Genomic DNA, 23,333 nt, shown 5'->3' with positions numbered 1-23,333 from the left:
CCTCCCTCCCTCCCTCCCTCTCTCTCTCTCTCCTCTCTTTCTGTCTTTCTTTCTTTCTTGAGACTGAGTCCCACCCTGTTGCCCAGGCTGGACTGCAGTGGCACCATCTCGGCTCACCGCAACCTACACCTCCCTAATAAAGTAATTCTCATGTCTCAGCCTCCCAAGTAGCTGGAATTACAGACGTGCATCACCATGCCCAGCTAATTTTTGTATTTTTAGTAGAGACGGGGTCTCACTATGTTGGCCAGGCTGGTCTTGAACTCCTGGCCTCAAGTGATCCATCCACTTTGGTCTCCCAAAGTACTGGGGTGAGCCACCACACCCAGCCCAGGACAGCTTCCTGAGAGCAGGCCACCCTTGTGACTTGGAGCTGCAGGAGAGTTCCAGGGCCCTGCAGACTCAGAGGACTATGTCTCCATTGCAGTCAAGCAGGAAGAGTTGAAAGTGGTGAGCACAGGTTGGAGGTGTAGGAGCTGACTCTGCCCCCAAACCCGTACGAGGACAGACACTTATCAAAAGCTGTCATTACCATCACCTTAGACAGCTTTGCTTCAGCTAAAACCAAAAGGCTCTTTGAACTCAAGTGTACTGACAGCATAAGCTGGGCAGGTTTTGGCTTATCACATGGACATCTGGGGATCTAAATGTCAGATACATCCCTGATTCTGTCTCTTGATAGTATGGGCCCAGAGCCAGTCATTCACACTGCTGCTTTGGGTGCCCTCAGTGACAGGGCGGTTATGAGTATGCTGCCTCCCTCGTTGGGAGGTGGGAAAGCCCAGCTAACAATAGTTCTCATCAATAATGATGAGGATAACAGGGCAAACTATGGTCACGAGTAAAGAGTGGGGGGAAAATCCGTAGAAAGGTTGTTCTTTTTCACCTGGTACTTGTTTCCCACTGTATATTATAAACTCTTTGAATACAAACCATGTACTTCTAATGCTTATACTATGAAGCTCTACGTGCTATCAGCATTCACTACACAGAAAGTAATAATGAAGATCTGGGGGGCCTCAGGGATCCTTTCCAGCTCTTGGAAAGCTCATACTGCAAGCCCTTGTCATTCTGAAGCAGTGAGTTTCGAGTCTTTGTTTGCTGCTAGCATCACCTGCAGGGCCTGACCCAGTTGACATCACTGGCCCATACCTTTTAGGTTTTGCCTCAGTATCTCCCTTCCACCCTAGGCTTTCACTAGTGATTTGTCATTCCTTTCCCTGCTGTGTGTTTGCTTGTTTGTAAATCCTCCCCTGATATCCTGACCTCTGGCCTCAGGCACACCACTTGTCCAGCACTACGAGGTTCCCAGGCTCATCTCATTTCCACATCCTTTCCCCAGCTCCAAAGACACTGCTGGTTTCCTTGCACCAAGAACTCAGGTTCTCCTTAAATTCTGCCCATTGGGAACCCTCACCTCTTATTTCTTCCTGCTTCAAATCTTCTTCGGGGTTACTTTGTGAGTCAGTCAACCTTCTGTAAAATTCTCTGGATGGAACTGAACAGTAGACTTTCCACATTCAAAGAATTTCAGGTTAGAAAGGCGCATCAGAAGTCAATTCCCAACTGAGCATTGAATGTTCCCTCCAGGATCGAGATCAACATAACTTTGATCTCCCTTAGGGACACAAATCTCACTCTCTCCTGAAGCCACTGGAATTGCAAGTTCTTCATTCTGAGCTGGGAGGTCCGTCTCCTCCTTGTTATTTAGCCTTTGCCTACATACCTGGCTGCTCTACCGAACCAACCAAGTCTCCATTTATACAATAGCCCGAGAGATAGCTGAGGGCATCCATGATGTATCCCAGAGTCCTTCTCTTCTCCAAACTGAACCTGCCATGCCATATGGCTTCTCGGTCAGCCTCCTTTGGACATGTTCTAATAACCTCCTAGGAGCTTGTGTGCTTGTGACATCTCCTCATAACTGTTCCCTCTCTTCATTCTCTCCCTAAACGGCATGGACATGACCTCCCAGTGAGCTTGGACTCCCTGCTTAATGGTCTGGGACAATAAAGAGACTCGTGTCCAGACAGGGCTAACACAATGGTCCCCACCGTTGGGTGGCCAGCCTGTGCATATTTCCTGTTACTTCCCACACATTCAAGTTGTCCCAAGTGTTCACAGGACAATAATCACAGCACCAAAGTATAGTGAAGACCCTCAAAGCTGGTCTTCCAACAAGCCCCGTGTGCTGCCTTGAGGGTCCCATCATCCAGGGTCTTAGCCCTCTGTCCTCCTCCGCCTTGCCGCTGTCCTAATCAGAGCCCCTTCCCCATATATGTGTTCTGGATGTTACCATTCATAAAGATAACAAGCAAAGCCACACAATATTCCTTCTTACTGACATAGTAGTAACCATTTCTACAGTACTTTCTAATTTATCATCACCTTATTTTAGTCTTCAGAGTGACCCTGCAGAGTAGGTATTATCCTCATTTTATAGATGGAGAAACTGAGGCAGAACTGCAACTTGAACCCAAAGGGTCTTGTGATTTCATATCTGATGCTATTGTATTTATTCTATGTCCTATTTACTCAGGAGCTTGCAAATCTTAGGCGGAGAAAGTTTTCTAAGGTTCAGGTCTAGGCATTAAATTAAAACATGAGTTATACAGAAAAATGTAGAGGAATCTGGTTTCTATTTCTGGCTGTGCTATAAACTCACTCCTAGTTGAACCTTCCTGGTCCTTGGTTTCCTCGTTCATAAATAAGGAGATGGAACCAGACAATTCCTGAAGTCCCTTCCTGCTCAGCTGTCCTTCGTCTCCCGCCCCGTCTCTGCCATGTTGCTAAAATTAGGCAGAAAACATTGTTGAAATACCTTTCTTTTTTGTTTCTTGTATTTTTAAAGTTCCCAAGATTAGCTGGATAGTATTTGATAACGCTCTGGCTAATCTTTCAAGAAGAGGGGAAAAAACCTGCCACCCATTATAATAGCTTTTAAGCAGTTCGATGTCTATAACGAGAAGATAAATCTGGAAACCCCCACCAGAAGGATGCCCCTACGAAGCCCTTATGCTGATGAAGACCACCTGTAGAGCTGCACCTCAAGACAGCAGCGGTTATCAAGCCCAGGGTTTCCGACAATGTCTGCAGACATTTTTGGTATTCACGACATGAGGAGGGTACTATGGGCACACATCCAGGGGTACAGGCCACGGATGCTGCAGCCCTCCTATAACACACAGGACAGTCCCCACCAGTTAGCTGGCCCAAGATGTCAAAGTGCCAGGGTTGAAAAACTCTGTCTTAATGAATGACGCCACGGAGTGGCCCCAAACTCCTCCTAGTGTTTCAGCTGAGCTAGTCCACGTGAGAGGTTAACCAGGTGGGCTCATCGGAAAGAACCAAGGATCTGAACAGCTCTCCTACCGTGCAAAGAAGGAGGCGGCCACCGACGTGCCTGTGGAAGTCTCGCTGGCCACGCAGGAGCCCTGGGAGGCTGGGACGCTGCAGGCGGAAGGCTTGTCTGCATTGTAGCGGTTCAACACTGCTTCTGTCAGTCCCTCCCGGCCACTCTCTGTCATCAGCTGGGAGATCTGACGAAGAAAATGGATGCGGAGCTCATTACCTGTGGCTCACTGCATTTCCTGACCACTGACAGCATCTCTCTATTTGGGGGAGGGAGGCAAGAGGGAACAGGTTTCCATCCCACCTGCATTCAGTTACACATGGGTGCTTAGGGCTACTAGAAGTCTGTTTTCCAGTATTTTAGCTAGGATACTTACCCATTTTCATTAAAAATAATGGTATAAAATTATTCCCTGACATTGTAAGTTTCAATTATGTCTGTGTCTTCCCTCCATTTGGAGGGGAAAACATGAACCATTATCCATGCACTCTTTGCAGCCCAAGACGAGAACAGTAACATGAACTAATGCTGACTTCTTACCAGGAATAGCCCCGAATGCTCTGAAAGGGAGGAGTGGGGCAAAGGCAGAGTTTTATTAAGGGAGAAGTAAGCCTGCTAATAAAGAACATAAGGAATCAAAATACAACAGTATTTGGTGGGGGGGGGTGGTGGTGATTTGCTGTGGAAAGTCAATAAAGCAGACAACATACAGAAACTAAGAAAAATAAATATAGCCACAACGAATTACCAATTTTTTTTGAAGGGTTGAGATCATTTAAACAGACTTCATTTTCCTGCTGGTTCATTAAGATAAATGGCTTGTTTTATTTGAAATGATTGCCTTTATAATGAAAGTTCTAGTGGAAGGGACTGGGTCCATTTTGCCTAAATCTACATAATAAGCTGTGAAGAACCAAACTTTGGGGCAAAACAAGGATCTTATGTAGAAATACACTTTGGGGCCGGGCGCAGTGGCTCAAGCCTGTAATCCCAGCACTTTGGGAGGCCGAGACGGGCACATCACGAGGTCAGGAGATCAAGACCATCCTGGCTAACACGGTGAAACCCCGTCTCTACTAAAAAAAAATACAAAAAAACTAGCCGGGCGTGGTGGCGACGCCTGTAGTCCCAGCTACTCGGGAGGCTGAGGCAGGAGAATGGAGTGAACCCAGGAGGTGGAGCTTGCAGTGAGCCAAGATGGTGCCACTACACTCCAGCCTGGGCCACAGAGCGAGACTCCGTCTCAAAAAAAAGAAAGAAAAAAACAGAAATATACTTTGGAAAAGTGCTAAACCCCACGGCAAATACAATAATTATGCAGGCAGAGTCTAAGTATTTGGAAAACCTGTTACTTTAAATCTTCAGTCTGCTTGCAAAAAAAAGAAAAATGTTAGTTTTTTTTAAAAAGAGGAAACTTTAGTTCAAAAAAAGTCACCAGTCTATTCAAACCCTTAAATGCTAAGTGGAAAATGTTTCCAATCACCTACTAAATACAAGCGCAATAAAGCAAAGATCCGGAACAGTTTCCACTTTGTAACTGAGTAGGCCAGCGAACCCTAAGAGCAGCGCATTTGTGAACCTTTAAAAGTAAAAACATTTGTACTTTTCATTATTAGTAGAATAGCCATTACTCTGAGTCCCATTGACTGGGAACTTTGCTCCACTGAAATTCATGCTCTTACTTGGAAAGCCTTGGCATTATTCAACGGAAATTCTGCCAGCACACACTTTCTTATTCTCATTCATTCAACGCATTGTAAGGAAACTTGACCCAAGTGAGAGAAACTGGAGAGGAGGCTGCAAAGGCAGCTGCTGGCCCAGAGGACATTCCTGCTGACTGAGCAGAGAGCCCGCAGAGCCTGTCCTCGGGCTTCCTTTGCTGCTGTGGGGTGCTGGCTCCCGTCCACTGGCTGCTACTGTCCCCGCAGAACGGGGCGGCCTGGAGGGCGCAGCTGAAACAACTGGAAAGCTGATGCAACAATGTACACCGTCATCCCCACTCAATAGTATTGATGAAGCTCCTGGGGGCACATCATGCCTCCTGGACCACGTCCAAAGACAAAACAAAACCCCCAAATTCATGGGACTTTTTTTTCCCCAAGAATCTAAGATATACATCTGATTTTTGACACACAGTGACATGTGAAACGAGCCAGTCTGCCTGTGTTGTTTCCTGTCATTACTGTATTTCTCATCTAACATTTGGAGGGAAGGGATTCCTTATGCATAAACTGTCCTGCAGGTGCCCTGCAAAGCCAGAGAGAAGCCGCTGGAACGCATGTGGCGAATGGCAGGATGGCTGACACAGAGGCACAGCTTTCTGGGTGGGTCCAGATTCCCACATCTGCTCCAGAAGGGATGTGAGCAACCTGTGGGTTCACAGCTTTCGAAAATGTCACCAGGCAGATGAATTTCCATGCACGAGCTTCCTGACTAGAGAGCTATTGGCTGTCTTGTGCCAAGCAAGATTGTTTCTCTTTTAAAGAATCGGGGATTAGTGGGCATGAGACACTGAATTCCCAAGCCTATAAATAGAACTATTCAATCATCGTTTTTAAAAATTAGGATCACAGAATGTTCTAGAACTAGAGGAGATTTCCAACATCATCATCTTCAGAACTCTTCCCCTTAGATAAGACACCTGAAGAGCAGAGAAGCGATTTGCCCAAGCCAATTTGTATCTAGGAGTAGGACCCTGACTCCTAAACCATTTCTAGCACCTACCTCCTTCCTCTAACTGCCCCTCTTCTAATTAAAAAAAAAAAAAAAAAAAGTCTTCCCCTTCTAATTAAAAAATGTGATATATAGAAAAAAAAAATCAAACAATAAAACATACACATGTATCCACTACCACCATTCACAAATGTTAGCATTTTTTATCTTAGAAAATATTTTCTAAAAGAAACCAAATAGTATGTAAAATTAAAATTGCACATTTTCCTAGTCATGCTGCCTTTCCTGCTCCATTTTTCAGACACAGCCAGTATTATGACAGGGCGGGGGCAGGTCCATGTTCTTATTTCTCATAGTGTGCTTCCCATCACACTCTCTCCCTCCTTAGAACCTGACAGCTCATTTTTTGTTTGTTTGTTTCTTTTGTGCATTCTTTAGATTTTGTTCTGCTGGTTCCACAATGGGGAGACGGCATCCCTCCAAATGCCTACTCTAGAGACTCTCACCACCTAAAAGATCATGTTCTCATTTGTATTTATGCCTAGTATCCTCTTCAGAGATTACAAACTTTCAGAAATAACAGACCATGATTTGGCTACAGCAACTGCTAATTTACCTGGCCCTCAGTTTCACATTCCAGGGCTCCAGCCTCCGGCAAGGTCCTCAAACACACCTCCTGCTCCTTCCGCCATGGGGCCTTTGCTCTCCATGTGAAACGCTCCTGCTTTTCCTGCAGATGTAAGTTCAAGCCTCACTTCCTCCGAGAAGCCTTCTTCCAGCCTATGCTTCCTCAGCTGGATGCTTTTACAGCGCCTCAATCTTTTCCCTCACTATCTCCGCTTTGGTTCATATCATGCATTTAATAGTAAGTCATTTTCTCCCACTACACAAAAGCCCCAGGTCTCTAGTTCTAGGGCTGGTTTGCTCTGTATATCACTGTATACCAAGGTCAATGCAACGGCTGGCACACAAAGATGCTCAAAACATGTCTGTGGAATAAATCTGAGCTATTCTTTTTCTACTGCTCACATGTATCTACATAAATTTTCTTAAGTCTTTTAAGTAAGAATCATTTCTTTAGAACATTTCATTGCTTTTCTATTTTGTTTCTTTCTTTTTTTTTTTTTTTTTTTTTTTGAGACAGAGTCTTGTTCTTCTTGCCCAGGCTGGAGTGCAGTGGCGCAATCTTGGCTCACTGCAGCCTCCGCCTCCCACATTCAAGCGATTCTCCTACCTCAGCCTCCCGAGTAGCTGGGTTTACAGGCATGTGCCCCTGCGCCTGGCTAATTTTTTTTTTTTTTTTTTTTTTTTTTTTTTTTTGTATTTTTAATAGAGATGAGGGTTCTCCATGGTGGCCAGGCTGATCTGGAACTCCCGACCTCAGATGATCTGCCCACCTCAGCCTCCCAAAGTACTGGGATTACAGGCGTGAGCCGCCGCACCTGGCCTATTTTGTTTAATTCTTAAAACATGACAATCTTTTCTCGCATCATCATCATTGTCAAAGTACAGGGTTTTGGCTCCACAATGTTTGGAGATCAAGAGCTGCCTCTTTGTTAGTCTACTAGTTCATTTGTTCATTCATTCATGTGAACAGCCATGTGTTGGGTGTGTGGTATATGTCAGGCAAAAAAAAAAAAAAAAAAAGTAGATGCTGAAGATTCAAGAGGCTCTAAGAAATGTGTAGACATTTCTTGTCAATATCTTGTGCAAAGACAGTCTGCAAGATAGCTCTCCAAAAGCAACTTCCGTTATCTCTGTTTAGCTGCATCTTTATAATTCTGAAACACAGAAGAGCTAGGCTTGCTCTCCGCAGAAGCAGCTGTAGCTTCTTCAACAATTACAATCATATCCATTGTAGATGATTCTGAGAGAGAAGGAGCCTCCCTGTTAGACCGAGTGCTGTTTTCCCACACACACTGGTATGCAGGTCTTTGGAGTGCTGAGTTTTGATGGATAACTTCTTACCAAGGTGCCATCTTGCTTGCCACCAAGATGCTTGTTAACAGGAATTTACTTTTCCTTAGCCCTGCAAACCCTCTCGAGGGTTACAGGGTTACAATACCATCGGTTGTAACTGAATTGTCCTATTAATCAAAGAAACAAAATCAATGACCTACCACATGAGATCTGGCTATGAAAGAACCACTCCAATCCAAACTCTTTCTGAAGCTCTCTGAAACGGTGGCAGTGTGTCCCTGAGTTGTTTTTATGTCAAGCAAAGAACGGCAGTGATCCATATTCTGTGACAATTCAACAGCCATTCACAGCTTAAGGGATGCTCCCAGATGTGTCTACCCCTTTGTTGCTGATAAACCTCTCCTTCTCAAAGAAGGCTCATTGGAAACAACATTCAGTTATGTGGACAGGTTGGCTATTGTTTCCACTTCACAGATGAGAACACAGAGGCGGGGAGTGGAGTCCGATGATTGGTCCAAAGCCACTCAGCTGCCAAGTAAGGAAGTTCAGCTGGAAACACAGGCCTCTGATTCCCCTTTTCTTCCCCCTTCCTTCTACCATCTGACCTCAGTTACTGAAGTTTTCTGAATAACCTGAGCACCAGACAGACTTGGGAGATTACAAAAGGTAAACTTTGCTTAGTCTCTGTCCTCAGGAGATTTGAAAGGAAGGTAGAGGAAGGTAGATAAAGGAACTTGTAGTCAGCCAGAGACAAATGTTCTCTCCCTTTTCTAAAATGAGAGAGAGAGAGAGAGAGAGAGAGAGAGAGAGAGAGAGAGAGAGAGAGAACGTGTGTGTGTGTGTGTATACAAATATTATCTGTGACTTGGAAATGAGGAAGCTTCCAAAATGTGTTTCTAGCCAAATCCTGAGGCCAAAGAGGCCTCTGTGGGGCCAAGAAGCAAGACTCCATATTCCCCTTCTCAGTTCCCATGTGTGAGCCCCACAGCACTGGGCCTGGGCGCTGAGGCCTGGGGAAGAGGAGGAGCTGAAGCTTGGTCACTTCTGACTGTTTCTGAAGGAAAGAGGCCCTGGACCCATGGCTTCAGTCCTGCTCAGACCAACACAAACGAGCCTCACGCACCTCGGGCCCTCATCGTGAACTCCCTCCATTCTTCAGCCTTCCCACCTCCGTCCCTCCATTGTTCAGCCTTCCCACCTCCGTCCCTCCATTGTTCAGCCTTCCCACCTCCGTCCCTCCATTCTTCAGCCTTCCCAACTCCGTCCCTCCATTCTTCAGCTTTCCCACCTCCGTCCCTCCACTCTTCAGCCTTCCCACCTCCAGCCGGTTCTCAGGAGTGGCTTCCCCTGAATTTCTGGAGGGATTGATTTGAGGAGTTGACCTCCTGCATCCCACCTCCTCAACAGCACTTCTCCTTTTGGCTTTGGAATTTCATCTCAAGGCAGTGGCCTTTCCTACTAGTCAGTGGACTCTCCACACTTCAAAGCAAGTCTTTCCAAGAGGGACCTGCTTCTTGCTGCTACCTATAATAAAGATCAAACTCTGCCAGGAAGCCTTGGCTATGCTAACTCTACTGGGCGTGGGGATGAGCTCCTGGAGGAACCCTGCCCCTTCTCCCGCCCCATCTCTGGCCCCCAGGCCAGGTGAGCAGCCACAAGACAGAGCTAAGGACAGGCTTTAGTGGATGCATACAGATTCCTCACTGCAGTCCTGAGGCTGTCACCTGTGGATTCCAAGACAATTCAACCATTTCACCAAAGAGGGAACTGAGGGTCAGAGAGGTTGAGCTTCTTCCCCGAGGGAAACCAGCTACTAGGAGGAGGAGCCAGGTTTGGAATGGTGATCTGTTCGGCTGAGGTGGCTTCTGCGCGGCGTGTCAGCCCTCAGTTCAGTTTCCCTCCCTTCAGTCTCCCCTTCAGGACCACTTCCTAACTCGAGACTGCCCTCAGAGCCCTCCCTACAGTCCACTATTAGAGGGTGTTCTCCTGAAACTTGAGCCTCACTGCATAATTCTGAATCAAGAGCCTTACTTTTGTTATTTTTATTTATTTATTTATTTATTTATTTATTTATTTATTTTTGAGATGGAGTCTTGCTCTGTCGCCCAGGGTGGAGTGCAGTGACACAATCTTTGGCTCACTGCAACCTCCACCTTCCGGGTTCAAGCGATTCTCCCGCCTCAGCCTCCCGAGTAGCTGGGATTACAGGTGGAGGCCACCATGCTCAGCTAATTTTTCTATTTTTTTAGTAGACACGGGGTTTCACCATATTGACCAGACTGGTCTCAAACTCATGTCTTTGTGATCCATCCACCTCGGCCTCCCAAAGTGCCGGGATTACAGGCGTGAGCCACTGCACCCGGCCGAGAGCCTTAGTTTTAAAGGACTATGGCTTATATCTGCATGTTAGACTCTTAGGAATTTATTTCTTCTCTTGCTATACTGTGAAAGATACATGATTCTTCCTGAGAAAACCTCCAAATATCCACCTCACACGTTAGAAAACCCTACAGTGCTAGGGAAAGGCCTCATTATCTTGGTTACATGTATGTGTCACGGTCACCGTCTAAGAGCAGTGGCTGAAAACACACTAAGTGGTCCTAATCACAAGCTTTCGGGGGACTAAATTTTCACCAGCAGATTTTACTTGCTTTAGTTCTGATTGAAACCTGTTTTTAGCTCTCCGTCTTGATTACAGGGGACCATTTCACTCCGTAAGGGTCTCTGTTACTTTCCAAACAGCACATCGTATCCCTCGGGGTGGTGGTAAAATGAATACGGGTGGCAGCAAAAGGGACCAGGCTGCAGGGAGAGGGTACACGTGTGTGTTTGCACAGGTGTTAACACATGTGCACGTGCGTGTACATGTGACATTCTCAATGTCCGTGAGAACTCCATACACCATTAATGAGCAGGGAAAGTCTGCTTTTCACAGATCACGTTGAAATAAAGCTTCTCCCTCTATTTTAACTTTTAATTCACGTCTTTCAACCACATTTAAATGTCTACACTGATACCTCAGTATAAGGAGCTTGGTACTCATCCCCAAAGAGAGACAGAATCCCAAATGTGGTTACGATCTTGACCACAGAATCAAGAGAAAAGACGTGTGGTTCTTCCTAAGGCTGCTTCCACATTGCAAATTGCAGTCTGTAAGCCGCTGGCCTTTAGCTTCTATACTGAAGGAAGGACTCAGGGCTACCAGAGTGTGTCAGTGTGGGCATTCGTCTTAAATGGCATTATGGAGCCAGAAAGCCACCTCCCTCTGACTCTGCCAAGACAGCAGGGAACACCAAATAGTATCTGTTTCCTGTGTAGAGGCATCTATGGAGAGCAATTGTTTCCTACTCAGTCTTTAATTAATGACACTTAATGACATGCTCCCCCTCCTCAAATCCCAGAAAATAACATTTAATAACATTTTCTCTTACACAATTAATATCTCACTGCCTTGGGGCATCTTTTATTGCAATCTGCTACTTACACTGTTACTTAACGCTTTTATAGTTTTGTAAACAGTGGGTGCTTCCTAAAAATTTTTGATCCAGGTAAGGACAAATCAACTCACGATTATCTTGGAAAAGACCATTCACAGCTAATTTGTAAACCCTTAGTATTGTCTTAGGATGTGTCTATGCTGTCAGTTGTTATGCTCTTAGAATATGCCGGAATATACTTCCGTATATTCTATAAAATATAAATTATGAAAGTCAATCTTTAAAGGAAGAGATCAAACAATGCACACCCAGATCAAAGTTCAATAATGTAGAGTTGATCACGCCAATGTTCCACTGCAGTCAGACACAGAATAGAAAGCTGACGATGACAGACAGCGGGCACCTTGCTCCAGTCATCGTGATGTAGTGATAGAGTCCACATAAGCCTTATTCAGTTTTTGCTTATAGCAGAGAGAGAGGGAAAAAAAATGATGTCCCTTTCTATGCACGAGTCTTTGCTTTGACTGTAGGATCCCCACATCAAGTTACTTCTGGAGCTGACTATAAAAATGTATCTGGCAGAGGGGTCTCCAAGAGCAGGCTCCCGCTAAGGAGCAGATGTCACCTTGTCACCCCACCAGACCCTGCCTTCCAGGCCAAGGGCAAGCAGCCACAGAGGATTCTTGCTCTGACAACCACAGATGCATGCCTCTTGCTTCAATGCCACTCCCCCTGGGAAGTGAAATGCTCTGTTTTATGAGTTATGTTTATTTCATCCTTGCAGGCAGAGAAACAGATGAAATGTCCCACCGAGGAGGGAAGCACTGGGCTGCCTCCTAACCTGCACGGCGTCCTCTTCTGCAGTGTATGTGTCTGTCGGTGTCTCCTCTGGATGAGGCAGGCCTCAGTCCTCACTAACCTATTCCACTCAACTCTTTCTTACCGTGCTTCCTGACCCCAAGGTATCAGGCAAACCTGTTGATCCATTTAGACTTCACTCTCACCCTGCATGTCTCTTTTCTTTCTGCACACCAGGGCTACCCAGAACTGCGGTGATGCCTTTCCCAGGCAGGGTCAGGCCTGCTGTGGCATGTCATGAACCTTTCCTAAGCAGAATTTGTGATGAGGGCAAAAGCTGGCATCAGCAAGACACATTTTGGTTTAGAAGTCTCAGTAGAACCTGCAGCAGGTTAACTATTGCTGGGTTCTTGCTTGAATAAAATGTACTAAAAACTAGGGCAATAAAATGGATTTTCCCCGAGCTATCTCATCCAAAGAGTTTTTATTTAAAAATAATACAGAAGAGCAAATATTGTGTGATTCCACTTATCTGAAGTACCTGAAATAGTCAAGTTCATAGAGTTATTGTTAATAGAGGCCGAGTTTTGGTTTGGGAAGATGAGAAAGTTCTTTGGTGGTAGATGGTGCTGATGGTTGCAGAACCATGTGAATATACTCAATGTCACAGAACTGTAGGCTTAAAAATGGTGAAGATGGTACATTTTAGGTTATATATATTTTACCACAATAAAAAAGGAAAGGCCGGGTGGGGTGGCTCAAGCCTGTAGTCCCAGCACTTTGGGAGGCCAAGGCAGACAGATGGCTTGAGCTCACCCTGTCTCTACCAAAAATACAAAAATTCGCCAGGCATGGTGGTGCACACCTGTAATTCCAGCTACTCGGGAGGCTGACGTGGGAGGATCTCTTGAGCCAGGGAGGTTGGGCTACAGTGAGCTATGATTGTGCCACTACACTCCAGCTTGGGTGACAGAGCGAAACCCTGTCTCAAAAAATAAGAGAAAGAGAGAGAGAGAGAATCCCACAACACCAGAGAGTTACTTGCTGTTAACTTGTTCCACATGGCTCCACACCTGCTGTGCCATTTTAGAGAGTGTGGTCATAAGGACCATCAATGGTGAGGCCCGAGTCAAGAGAAGAGGGCCAAGAACCCAGGGTTTCTGACGTCCAGTGACTGATAAGCCTCTCTACATGTCACGAGGTGTGTTCTGCAGGGTGGCCTCAGGGACAAGACCTCACTTTGCCTATGTCCCAGGCCTGCAGGAGGAAGAGCTGAGATGGAAAGGAAACTCAAGAGGGGAGCCTAGCTCAGTGAAGAGGCAGGAGATGGGCAGGGAAAGCCCCCACACAAACCCAACTCTCTGGTTAAACATCATCTGATTTCTTTATACTTGCATGAGCAATATTTGTATCCTTCTTTATCTTTCTCACACCTGCCAAGTCACACGTGAATGACCAGTTAGCATTCCTTCCCTAATGTGGTATTCCAGAGCTGAGGTAGTTTAGATCTTTTCTTAGGCTCACGATTTGCTTTTAGGCATTTAAATAAGATACAGCTTTTTTGTGCTGCTGTTGGCATGCTGCCTGTAGAGAAACAGCAGTTACTGACCAAGCTGAAGCTTGCTCCAGACCTGGCCTAGTCCACGCAGCTCATGTGGACACAAATCACCTCTGAGACTCTGAGGCTGGCCTTGAGTCAGACAGATAAACTCCTCTCTGTGCCGTCCAGCACCCCCAGCCAGCACCCCAGGCCATGATGGGATTCTTATGTCCCAGGGCTGAATGTTTGATTACCCTTATTATCTTAGCTTGCTTTGGCTATAAATTTTATTAGTGGCCATAAAATTATCCATCCACAGCATTTGACTCAGTGACCTCTTGCAAAAGAGAATTCCACAACTGGCGATATGCAGGGCCTAGGAGGGCTGCCTTTCCTTCACCCTCAATTTATAGCCCTACCTCCAGCGCTCTGCCCTGCATGATGACACTCTGCAAACAGAAGAGGCTCCTCATGTTTCAGGATTCCCATTATCGGGGCTCAGATCTGGCCCCTCAGCACCTGATAACTGTTTTCTTTTATCCTTTGTGTTGCCAGAAGGTAAAGGGGCAGGGCCGCCTGCCTGCCTGCTCCAGGAAGGACCCAGACGCCAGATTCAGCAAAGGGCTAACCGCATGGCTGTTTGGGGTTCCTCCCTTAGATTTCTTAGTTCCAGCATGTGCGGCTTCAGGTAGAGATTAAGCTTTTTAAAGAGCCTCCTAGAACAGATGACACAGTCCCACCATGAAGCTTGTAGTATTTGCACATATGCATGTGAATTCACCTTGCAGGTATGCTGGATCTCAATACTTCTTCCTCAGTGATGTTCTGGGGCGTGCTTTCAGTGACACAGTCAGGGTGTATAATGAAACAAGGAGTCCAGTTGACATGATGAGATCAGCTTCAGCCTCAAAGGCCTTTGAGGACGTGAAACAGGCGGCCTCATAGGCCATCATCATCATCATTACCACTTTTGAGCACTTACCATGAGCCGGCTTCTGTTCTAAGAGCTTTATATGTATTGTCACATTTAATCCTGACAACAACCCTATGAAGTAAGCAGAACTGTGATCCAGTAAGAGCTTCAATTCTGTCTACCACGTGGAAAGCCCTGGAGCAGGGAAGGCCCGTGGGCTTGGTTTCTTACTGCTCTTGAGTTTATCTTGGGCAGCTCAGGCCCACATCATCCAGAGAATGTGCAGCTCAAGTAGAGCTAGCCTCTGCAGAACATGTGCTGACAGTAAAAGATTTTATTTTAAAAAAAGAATCATTTGAGGCCGGGCGCGGTGGCTCACACTTGTAATCCCAGCACTTTGGGAGGCCGAAGTGGGGGAATCACTTAGGGTCAGGAGTTTGAGACCAGCCAGGCCAACATGGCAAAACCCCGTCTCTACTAAAAATACAAAAATTAACTGGGCGTGGTGGCACGCTCTTGTAAGTCCAGCTACTTGGGAGGCTGAGACAGGAGAATCACTTGAACCCAGGAGGTGGAGGTTGCAGTGAGCTGAGATCGCACCACTGCACTCCAGCCTAGGTGACAGAGTGAGATTGCATCAGGAAAAAAAAAAAGAAGAAGAAGAAGAACCATTTAAGAATCTTTTGAAGGCCGGATGCGGTAGCTCACGCCTGTAATCCCAGCATTTTGGGAGGCCGAGGCGGGCGGATCACCTAAAGTCAGGAATTGGAGAGAAAGAGAAACCCTGTCTCTGCTAACAATACAAAATTAGCCAGGCATGGTGCACACCTGTAATCTCAGCTACTCGGGAGACTGAGGCAGGAGAATCGCTTGAACCCGGGAGGCGGAGGTTGCAGTGAGCCGAGATCACACCATTGCACTCCAGCCTGGGCAACAAGAGCAAAACTCCATCTCAAAAAAAAAAAGAATCATTTGAATAAGTGATCATAATTAGGATTATTTGAATAACTGAGCACAATAGGCTCTCTCTATCCAGTGTTTTGCGATGTTTATGATCAAGTGAAAATAAAATCAAATGGTCTGAATCTGGATGTAATTGTTTTCACTTTCAATTTGCAACTCAGCAAACTCAGACTGAGTAGTCAAGATGAAATCACAACCCTAATCAACTCAACCCTGATGTCAGGGCTGGGCCAGAGGTTACTCCTAGGCCAGTTCCTATGTACAGAATCATCTGGGGTGGCTCTTCTATTGGGGAAGGCTACCATTGTTTCTCACCCCCATATAGTCAACCAAAAGCCAGTGCCCCAGGAAGCATGTCTCGACTGCTTGTTTCCCAGACTGAATGATCAGCACCACCCTCTTCACAGCACTCCACTGAGAGTGGACACTGTCAGTGCAATCCAAGGGCCTACAGCACGTCTTGCTTTGTAACTGCCTGTTGTCAGTCTCTCTCCCCAAGTAAATGGTCAACCCTAGGACCTTAGGGACTGTGTCTGTTCTCCTTGGTATTACCAGCATAGGACAGCGTCTGGATATGGAGTTTATCTAATAAATACATTAATTCATACATTAACAGATGTGTAAAAATAGGAATGGACTTAATTTAGTTGGGTTGGGGTTGTTGGAGTTCTGTTTGTTTTTAAGGGATGAAAGTTTGTTTTCACTTGATTTTTAACATGGTGAATAAGGTACAGAAAGCTTTATTGAATAAACTAAGATGTTTCGGCATATACGTAATTCAATATAGTGGTAGTAAGACAAATTGCTGGAGTCGGGGAAGAAAGGGCAAACAAGGAACAAAGCGAGACATGAACAAAAAGAAAAAGAGAGAAACGGGAGAAAGAAGAAAAAAGAGAAAAACAAAAAGCAATGTACACAAAGAGGTGAAAAATGGGGAGAGAAAACCAGTAACTGTTCACCTCAGTCAGTCTGAGTGTGAGATGTGACAGCCATAGCTGCAGAGCTGGAATTCTCTGGAATACGGGGCAAGTAAACATAGGATAGAGGTTCCAGGAGAGGAGAAACCAAGCCCAGAGGCTAAAGCCCCCCACCCTGCCCTGGTTCTTCCCCACACCAGGCATGAGTTTCAGCTACAACCAGAGCTCTGGGGCACTGGAAGATGAAATGTACAAACCGACAAATTTAAAGACCCTGTCACAAAATTGAGCCATCCTCTTTCTTTTATCCATTTAAAAAATAGACCTGGGCCGGGCACAGAGGCTCACACCTGTCATCCCAGCACTTTGGGAGGCCAAGGCAGGCAGATCACTTGAGGTCAGGAGTTCGAGACCAACCTGGCCAACATGGTAAAACCTCATCTCTACTAAAAATACAAAAATTAGCCGGGCGTGGTGGTGCACACCTGTAGTCCCAGCTACTCAGGAGGCTGAGGCAGAAGAATCTCTTGAACCCAGCAGGCAGAAGCTGCAGTGAGCCGAGATCGCACCACTGCACTCCAGCCTGGGCAACAGGGCAAGACTCTGTATCAAAAAATAATAATAATAAAAAATAATAAAATAAAATAAAAAATAGACCTAACCTTTGAAGAAAAGAGCTTGGAACTTTTGACTATTGAATACTTGCTTGATGTAACTTTTGCAGAATGGCATTGTTTATTAGTTATGCGGCCAAAGGGAAAGACAATGAGATTAAGAGACTGAACATTAGATTAGCTGGAGCTGCTGCAGCATTTAATTCTAATACAGATCACAGCCTTTTCCATCCATGTTTAATCTGCCATGTCTTTCTTGCCTGTGGAGCCCATCATCATGCATCTCTAGGCGGTCCCTTCCCAGGGCCTGCGTCATCTCCATGTCCAAGTTCTTCACCTAAGTCTTGGCTAATGCTTGGGAAACGTTCAAGGCAACCAGCAGAGCGTTATACCCTGAGCAACCCCACGTCACAGCCACGAAGGAGATGCCCAAATCGGAGGCAGGCTGGACCAAATCAAATTGTCGCTGTAATCCCAGTGCCTAGCAAAGGGTGTGTCAGGCATCAGGCCCCTGGTAAATGTTGCATTAAGTGTTAAGAACTAATTCTGGGCCTGGCTTGGTGGGAGCAACATGGGAGGCTGTGGGCGAGTCATTTCCCCTCTCCTTGCCTCAATTTCCCCAGAGAGGGGAATATGTGAGACTGCACATAGGATGATCGGAGGCCATGCAGCTGAACATGCCCTGTGCTTCCTAAAGTCATAATCCAATCTAAAGCAGGAACATTTACAGATATTCCCATTACATCTCTAAAAGATGCCCCTGACTTAACTTTTGAGTGACCTTTGTGCAAAAACATACAAACATACCAAAAATGCCAAAAAAAAAAAAAAAAAAAAAGGCTGGGCACAGTGACTCACGCCTGTAATCCCAGCACTTTGGGAGGCCGAGGCGGGTGGATCACAAAGTCAGGAGGCCGAGACCATCCTGGCTAACAACGGTGAAACCCCGTCTCTACTAAAAATACAAAAAACTAGCCGGGCGAGGTGGCGACGCCTGTAGTCTCAGCTACTCGGGAGGCTGAGGCAGGAGAATGTGTGAACCCGGGAGGCGGAGCTTGCAGTAAGCCGGGATCGTGCCACCGCACTCCAGCCTGGGTGACAGAGCAAGACTCCATCTCAAAATAAAATAAAATAAAATAAAAATTCCCTACCAAACTGGGAAAAACTTCCCAACTGTGAATGGTGAACGAAAATTGTTTAAGAGTCAGCTGATTGTTCCAGAGTAATGCAATGGCTTACATGGTTCCAGTTTTGACTTGATACCAAACTTTGTATTTTGTTTACTAACTGCAGGAATACCAAATCCTACACAATTCAGAAAGCAATTTTTTCAAAAAGGAGCTGGAAAAGTCCTTAGATCTATTCTAGGCCAAGTTCCATGCAGAAACATAAAGACAGAGAAGCTGAAATTGGTGGGGTGAGTGATTCCGATTCACACACCTAGTTCATGCCACAGCCCGTTAATTGCAGCACTTATTCATGCATTTAAAAAAAAAAAAAAAAAAAAACAATAGGACAGCAGAATTCTGAAATGACTGAAAATCCTAGAAATACAGAGAGGGAGAAAAAGAGTCTTTATAGGTTAGCCATAAGCCAGGGGCTCAGTTCTACCCAAATGACCAGCTGTGGAACCGTAATAAAGTCAATTAACCTCTCTGCATCCTAGCTTGCAAAATCACAGACCTGCCATAAGGAATATTAACCAAAAACACTCTCCGGCATCTTTCTCCTCAAATGAAAATGACTTAAGTATCAAAACCAATGCTCTAAAGCCTCTCATTGCAAACCTGCACACGGGTGGGCAAACAGTTGTGGGCTGCTCTTGTGAAGATATTTGAAATTGTTCTTCTGCCTATTTCCTTTGGAGTTTCAGATCCCTTACTCTATAAGGCTCATAATCTAAACTTTCACATCATTCCTACATGTCCAGAATTCAAAGAACAGCTTGTCACGGTTGTTTCCTGGGAAACTCTGTTTCAATAATCCTAATTAGGACTGATTCTAATCTTGTCACCAGACCCATGACAGACTTTGCATCTGATGGTTTTCTACCCTGGTTTACCCAGTGCATTTGGAGGATTAATAAAATACGCTTATTTACATGTGCATGTTTTCATTTTCTATTTCACTAGTAAAAACACCATTAAGAATGCTTTAAGAAGTATGGTAATGTTTTGACTATTCTCCAAGTCCTTCCTTAAACCTGAATTCTCAAATTTAGGGATACATAAAAATCGTGGACCTCAGAAGATACAAAACTAACCTCCAAATTCATTTTTTGCTGTTGTTGAATTTATTAAGGTCTATACAATTTTCTCATCACTTCCCTGCTTTTTGCATCATTAGCACAGAGACAAAGCTCTTTTGTGAAAGTTGACACCAGAGAATTCTATCATCTCATTATGTCTTCACTAAGTAAATATTCTGCTTTTTTTTCCCCTCTTGCGGCTGTAACATTCCAGCCAGTGTCCTAATTTCTCCAGTTGGTGGTTCTGCTCAAATTTCTCCTCTGTTCGTTTAAGATGCTGGTTTTCTCTTCCATTCTGCATGCTATGGCATCTCCCAAAGCCTGGCTATACTTTCCACTTGTTAGAACTTCACAATATGGGTCAGGTCTAGCAAAGTCAATACCAACGAGCGTATTGTGAGCATATCTAACTAGATTCCCCCAGCTAATAAACCCGAGCCAGCGAGACTGGCATTCCCCGACACCTGGGGGACCCCAGCCCTGAGGGTGCTCTATTCTCAGAGTTGGACCCGGGAGTTCATCTCTTCCATATCTGCCCTTTCATGACAAACCTTGAGTCCCTGGAGTCTGCTATTTAAAATAGAGCCAATCTTTTGGGATTCTTGTCTTTCATACACACTTGAAAAGCTATTCATCTAATCCTGAGTTAAAAGACTACGCTGCATTAAAAAAAAAAAAAGAAAATCAGTCTTGTTGCAATGCCTCAAAAATGAATGATCCCTTAACAACCTTTTGAGAGAAAACAGCAACACCACCTCAGCTAAGTATGTCCTCTTCCTTCACTGTCCCCTCAACCATGATTCCACCGCTCTAAAACCAAAGGAACTTTGAGGTCTGCAGTGTTTCCACGTGTGTGGGGCAATGATACAAAACCATCAGCTTCTCAGATCCAGAGTCTGGAATCAACCAGGCTATCTCTGAAAAGAAGCCAGTGGCCCCAAACTACAATTTCTGATACAAATTGAGAATACATTGCACTTGTAGTAAGCCCTTATTAGCATGGACAACAAGCTCTCTATTATGAAAGGTCAGTTCCATGAGGGCAGGAAATCAATCTTGCCTTTAGAGTAACTTTTACTTCCCTAAATAGTACCCTTGGAGTAAGTATTAAAAACTGTGCTATTTGCATTTCTACAGGGCTTAACATCAGCAGAAGTCTAAAGCGCTGGCAAGAGCGAAACGTGTACACATTTTGTAGTTAGCTTAAGATTCAGTAGAGGTTTTTTCCCCCAGAGCCTGAGAGGAGGCCAAAGAAACACACACATACACACACAGCCATTCACACACACACATGCATGTGGACACACACACGTGTGCACGCACACACATACCCCAGAACTGCTCTTCCAACAGGGAGGAGGCTCAAGCAGAGTTTTTCAGAAAGAATGAAAACTACTCCTTTGGGGGAAAGAAAGCAAAGAAATAGCTTATGAAATATACAAAGACACATTTGAGAATCAGTAAACATGCCCACTGAGGAAATACACAGAATAAAGAACCTCAAATTGGATTAGTCCGTAAAGGAATGCATCCAACAAGTGGGGTTGGAGGCTATGGAAGCTCCTTCCTTCTATAAATCTTTAGGAACAATACAACTAGCCAAGCTCAGCAGGGTGGTGTGCCCCCGTAGTCCCAACTACTTGGGAGGCTGAGGCAGGAGGATCACTTAAGCCTAGGAGTTCAAGTCCAGCCTGGGCAGCATAGCAAGACCCCATCTCAAAAAAAATTTTTTTTTAAATTAGCCAGACATGGTAGTGCACACCTGTATTCCCAGCTACTGGGGAGGCTGAGGCAGGAGGATCATTTGAGCCCAGGAGTTCAGGGCCGCAGTGAGCTATGGTTGCACCTCTGCACTCCAGCATGGGCAACACAGCAAGACCCCATTTCTAAAAATAAAAATAAATACAATAAGCCAGCTGTCTAGAATTCACTCCAGTACAGACTTACAAAATGAGGAGATGTGTCAGATGCTAGGAGGAAAACTCTTTGCAGCCATGAGTTTTTTGATGTGTAAATACTTCTAAAGTCTAGAATCTAAACCACTATAGCCCCTAATCACTAAGTTGTAATTTCATTAATGTCCTAGGCCAGCCTTAGCCCAGAGTAAACCTAGTGTGTACTAAACTTGCCCTTTTTCCAGTTGATTTCCATTTAAGACAGCCTTCAGTGTGACATATCTATAACAATCCTATGTCTTTTATTTTTCAGGCTCATTCAGCTTAAAATATTTCTTGCTCTTGTTTCCTGCGTACATTTAGACACGTCAAACCCTGTCTCCTGAATTTGGGTTCAGGGATCGCGCTCACTCTAGTTTACAGACTATTAATTTTTAACTAGTCATTGGGAAGGAAGAGGCAGTATTTATGAAAGATGTTTTATCTTCAAATTCTAGAAAAACTTCCCTCCAATCCAGGTCACCATGGGAATCGTCCGCCACATCCAAGGGTCAAACATACAATGGCAGCAGTGAGCATGAGAGGCGTGGGCTCTGTATCCAGCCAGCCTGCCAACCCCCGCAGACAGGAGGGACTCAGATGAAGGCACCCGGATTAAAGGAACTTTGTTCTGTTTGTGCTTTGTTTAAATCCCAGAGTGGGAGATGACCTACAATAAGCCACTTGAACCTTTTCTCTCTGTAATTCTCCAGTTGAAATACAGTAAGTAGGAGTTCTTTCAATGGTAGCTATGCAAGCCTTTTCAGAAGCTAAATTAGAATATACTCCATAGCTACCAACGTGGAGAACAGCTGCTCAACAACAGGCTTGCAAGCTGAGGGCAGGCCAGCCCAGCCTCACCCTACTGCAGTCCCATCAGGCCTAGGGGAGTCTCAGTCCTCCTTACCCACAGGCCAGGAGCCCCAGCCCTGCAAGCACTGACTTGCTCTTCTGTTGACTGCTTCTGTTTGCACTATGGGGTGTTTTCTTGTTTGTTTTTGTTTTTGTGGTTTTTGTTGTTGTTGTTGTTTGTTTGTTTTGAGATGGAGTCTTGCTCTGTCTCCCAGGCTGGAGTGCAGTGGCGCGATCTCGGCTCACTGCAACCTCCGCCTCCCAAGTTAAAAGTGATTCTCCCACTTCAGCCTCCTGAGTAGCTGGGATTACAGGCATGTGCTACCACGCCCGGCTAATTTTTTGTTTTCTTACTAGAGATGGGGTTTCACCATGTTGGCCAGGCTGGTCTCGAACTGCTGACCTCAAGCAATCCACCCACCTCGGCCTCCCAAAGTGCTGGGATTACAGGTGTGAGCCACCGCGCCCAGCGTGCTGTCTGCACTGCTGCTTATCTTTTGGAAGCTGGAGTAATAAGAACAAACTCAGCTAAACTAAATTGGTCCTTTGTTTGCCATTATCATAAAAATTTTATGTAGGAACTAATAAAAACATGCTTTACGTGTGCAGTTACATGGGTTTACATGGGCAATAATATCCAGCCAGTTATATCCATAAATTCAGTTATAGACACGTAGGAATAAATATTTTATCTTTCCCAGCGTTTTTGCTTCTTGGAAGGAAGCTGTGAACACAGACACTTATGGCTGATCTGCGGCTTCTAAGGGCCCTTATGTCTCCCTGGATGCCTGTGAGGTAAGAAAGGTCCTTTCAGAAGTTTCTGGATAATTTTCACACTTCTTTAGCCCCTTCGAAACGCTGTATTAATCAGACCTCCAATCCATGTAAATGGAAAGCTTTTACAAAGCTTTCAAAAAAGAAGTCGTTTTGAAGTGAGTTCAGGATTTTCTTAGAATTTTTAAATTAAACAAAAAGATTCAATTCTCATCTCAACTGAGAACTTGGAGCAGATTTACAATAGATTTAATTAAACAAGCTTTAATGAAATCCAAAACTAACCAAGAAAAAAAAAAGGGATCATTGGCTGTTCAGTTTTCCCTTCTGCAATTCACTCTGAAATACATGGAATGAATTGGGTGTTTCTTGTTTTTTTTTTTTTTTTTTTTTTTTTT

At 45.0% G+C, this 23,333-nt stretch overlaps 1 protein-coding gene across 1 annotated transcript in view; it reads right to left on the bottom strand.

Annotated features, from left to right (window-relative positions):
• KIF26B (kinesin family member 26B) overlaps positions 1 to 23,333 on the bottom strand; it is a 576,785-nt gene that overhangs the window by 305,190 nt on the left and 248,262 nt on the right. The window contains 1 exon segment of the mRNA XM_017870419.1: positions 3,373 to 3,539. Within this exon segment, the coding sequence (XP_017725908.1) occupies positions 3,373 to 3,539 (167 nt within the window).

Source organism: Rhinopithecus bieti, unplaced genomic scaffold, assembly GCF_001698545.2.
Source record: "Rhinopithecus bieti isolate Rb0 unplaced genomic scaffold, ASM169854v2 scaffold_5132, whole genome shotgun sequence".
NCBI classification, from domain to species: Eukaryota; Metazoa; Chordata; class Mammalia; order Primates; family Cercopithecidae; genus Rhinopithecus; species Rhinopithecus bieti.
This window is presented reverse-complemented; position numbering and strand designations above follow the sequence as displayed.